The sequence below is a fragment of the Haliotis rubra genome, unplaced genomic scaffold (assembly GCF_003918875.1).
Source record: "Haliotis rubra isolate DU_JTF1 unplaced genomic scaffold, ASM391887v1 Scf893, whole genome shotgun sequence".
Taxonomy (NCBI): domain Eukaryota; kingdom Metazoa; phylum Mollusca; class Gastropoda; order Lepetellida; family Haliotidae; genus Haliotis; species Haliotis rubra.
This window is the reverse complement of record NW_025767627.1, coordinates 97331-100853: the sequence shown is the minus strand read 5'-3', so window position 1 is coordinate 100853 and position 3523 is coordinate 97331. Positions and strand designations below refer to the sequence as shown.

General features: G+C 52.0%; 1 protein-coding gene across 1 annotated transcript; it reads left to right on the top strand.

Annotated features, from left to right (window-relative positions):
- Positions 1-2046: 2046 nt before the first annotated feature.
- On the top strand, positions 2047-2934 carry LOC124263670 (activating signal cointegrator 1 complex subunit 2 homolog). The gene is made up of 2 exons (XM_046698327.1): positions 2047-2336; positions 2670-2934. The coding sequence occupies exons 1-2, from the start codon at positions 2047-2049 to the stop codon at positions 2932-2934; spliced, it is 555 nt and encodes a 184-aa protein (XP_046554283.1).
- Positions 2935-3523: the final 589 nt, after the last annotated feature.

Here is a 3523-nt window from a genome sequence, read left to right as displayed (position 1 = left end):
ACCAGAACCAGAGTCGCAGCCAGAACCAGAGCCACAGCCAGAACCAGAGCCACAGCCAGAACGAGAGCCACAACTTGAAGGAGATTCACAGCCAGAACCAGAGCCACAGCCAGAACGAGAGCCGCAGCCAGAACCAGAGTCACAACCAGAACCAGGCAGCAGCCAGAACCAGAGCCACAGCCAGAACCAGAGCCACAGCCAGAACCAGAGCCACAGCCAGAACGAGAGCCACAGCCAGAACGAGAGCCACAGCAAGAACCAGAGCCACAACTTGAACCAGAGTCACAGCCAGAGAAACAGAGCCACAGCTTGAACCAGAGCCACAGCCAGAACGAGAGCCACAACTTGAACCAGAGCCACAGCCAGGAACCAGAGTCATAATCTTGAACCAGAGCCACAACTTGAACGAGAGCCACAGCCAGAACCAGAGCCACAGCCAGAACCAGAGTCACAGCCAGAACCAGAGCCACAGCCAGAACAAGAGCCACAGCCAGAACCAGAGTCGCAGCCATAACAAGAGCCACAGCCAGAACCAGAGCCACAGCCAGAAACAGAGCCACAGCCAGAACCAGAGCCACAGCCAGAACAAGAGCCACAACCAGAACCAGAGCCGCAGCCAGAACCAGAGCCACAGCCAGAACCAGAGCCACAGCCAGAACCAGGCCACAGCCAGAAACAGAGCCACAGCTTGAACTAGAGCCACAGCCAGAAACAGAGCCACAACCAGAACCAGAGCCATAATCTTGAACCAGATCCACAGCTTGAACCAGAGCCACAGCCAGAACGAGAGGGCACAGCCAGAAACACAGCCACAACCAGAACCAGAGCCACAGCCAGAACCAGAGCCACAACCAGAACCAGAGCCGCAACCAGAACAAGAGCCACAGCCAGAACCGGGCGACAGCCAGAACCAGAGCCACAACCAGAAACAGAGCCACAGCAGAACCAGAGCCACAGCCAGAACCAGAACCAGAACCACAACCAGAGTCACAACCAGAACCAGAGCCACAACCAGAACGAGGGCCACAGCCAGAACCAGAGCCACAGCCCAGAACCAGAGCCACAGCCAGAACGAGAGCCACAACCAGAACCAGAGTTACAGCCAGAACCAGAGCAGCAGCCAGAACCAGAGCCACAGCCAGAACCAGAGCCACAACCAGAACCAGAGTCACAGCCAGAACGAGGCCACAACCAGAACGAGAGCCACAACCAGAACGAGAGCCACAACAAGAACCAGAGCCACAACCAGAACCAGAGTCACAACCAGAAACAGAGCCACAGCTTGAGACCAGGCAACAGCCAGGAACGAGAGCCACAACTTGAACCAGAGCCACAGCCAGAACCAGAGTCATAATCTTGAACCAGAGCCACAACTTGAACGAGAGAGCCACAGCCAGAACCAGAGCCACAGCCAGAACCAGAGCCACAGCTTGAACCAGGAGCCACAACCAGAACGAGAGCCACAACCAGAACCAGAGTCGCAGCCATAACAAGAGCCACAACCAGAACCAGAGCCGCAAAATAGAGCCAGAAACAGAGCCACAGCTTGAACCAGAGCCACAGCTTGAACCAGAGCCACAACCAGAACCAGAGCCACAACCAGGAACGAGAGCCACAGCCAGAACCAGAGTCACAGCCATAACAAGAGCCAGAACCAGAACCAGAGCCGCAACCAGAAACATAGCCACAGCAGACCAGAGCCACAGCCAGAACCAGAGCCACAACCAGAACCAGGCCGCAACCAGAACCAGAGCCACAACCAGAACCAGAGCCACAACCAGAACAAGAGCCTCAACCAGGAACAGAGTCACAGCCAGAACCAGAGCCACAACCAGAACGAGAGCCACATCTTGAACCCAGAGCCCCAGCCAGAACCAGAGCCACAACAGAACCAGAGTCACAGCCAGAACCAGAGCCACAACCAGAACCAGAGCCGCAGCCAGAATCAGGCAACAACCAGAACCAAGAGCCACAGCCAAAACCAGAGTCACAACCAGAACCAGAGCCACAGCCAGAACCAGAGCCACAGCCAGAACCAGAGCCACAATGAGGCACCAGGCCCACAGCCAGAACCAGAGCCACAGCCAGAACAAGAACTGCAGCCAGAACCAGAGCCACAACCAGAACAAGAACTGCAGCCAGAACCAGAGCCACAACCAGAAGAAGAGCCACAACCAGAACAAGAACTGTATCCAGAACCAGGAGCCACAACCAGAACCAGGGCCACAGCCAGAACAAGAACTGCAGCCAGAACCAGAGCCACAACCAGAACGAGAGCCACAGCTAGAACAAGAACTGCAACCAGAAACAGAGCCGCAACCAGAACCAGAGCCACAGCCAGAACCAGAGCCACAAATCCAGAACCAGAGCCACAGCCAGAAACAGAGCCACAACCAGAACAAGAACTACAGCCAGAACCAGAGCCACAACCAGAACCAGAGCCACAGCCAGACCCAGAGCCACAACCAGAACAAGAACTGCAGCCAGAACCAGAGCCGCAACCAGAACAAGAGCTGCAACCAGAGACCAGAGCCACAACCAGAACCAGAGCCACAGCCAGAACCAGAGCCACAACCAGAAACAGAGCCACAGCCAGAACAAGAACTACAACCAGAACCAGGAGCCACAACCAGAACCAGAGCCACAGCCAGAACCAGAGCCACAACCAGGCAAGAACTACAACCAGAACCAGAGCCACCAAGCCATAACAAGAGCCACAGCCAGAACCAGAGCCGCAGCCAGAACAAGAACTGCAACCAGAACCAGAGCCACAGCCAGAACCAGAGCCGCAACCAGAACCAGAGTCGCATCCAGAACCAGAGAACAGCAACCAGAACACTCTCCATCAAGCAGACCTTGTTGCTGAGAGACATAAAACCATCAGTGAACACAGTAAGAGAGTACGCTAATCCATTTCATGGTTATGGCCATTGAACACTGATGTAACATCTTATAGTGATAGATATTGTTGTTGTCACATGTTGAAGTATTTGATATTTGTATAACATATTTATGCAACTATTTTAAATACCAGAGTCACAACCAGAACCAGAGCCACAACCAGAACCAGAGCCACAACCAGAACCAGAGCCACAATGAGCACCAGAGCCACAACCAGAACAGGAGCCACAACCAGAACAAGAACTGCAACCAGAACCAGAGCCACAACCAGAACAAGAACTGCAACCAGAACCAGATATTGTTGTTGTCACATGTTGAAGTATTTGATATTTGTATAACATATTTATGCAACTATTTTAAATCTATAAAGTTATTTTCATGTCAATTCAGATTTTGATTTTTTGACACGTTTTTGTCTTCACTTATTATAAAGCAGTACTTTCAAAACAACACTGAGAATGCGATATATTCATTTCAGGGAATATGTAAAACAATTGCTGTGATTTTCAGGGTTTTCTTAAAATCCTTAGGAATTGCAGGGAGTTTTTGTGAAACCACCGAGTGAATCAGAAATTTTGATAAAATCCCTGAAATTTCCAGTGATCCTACAAAATCACTGATT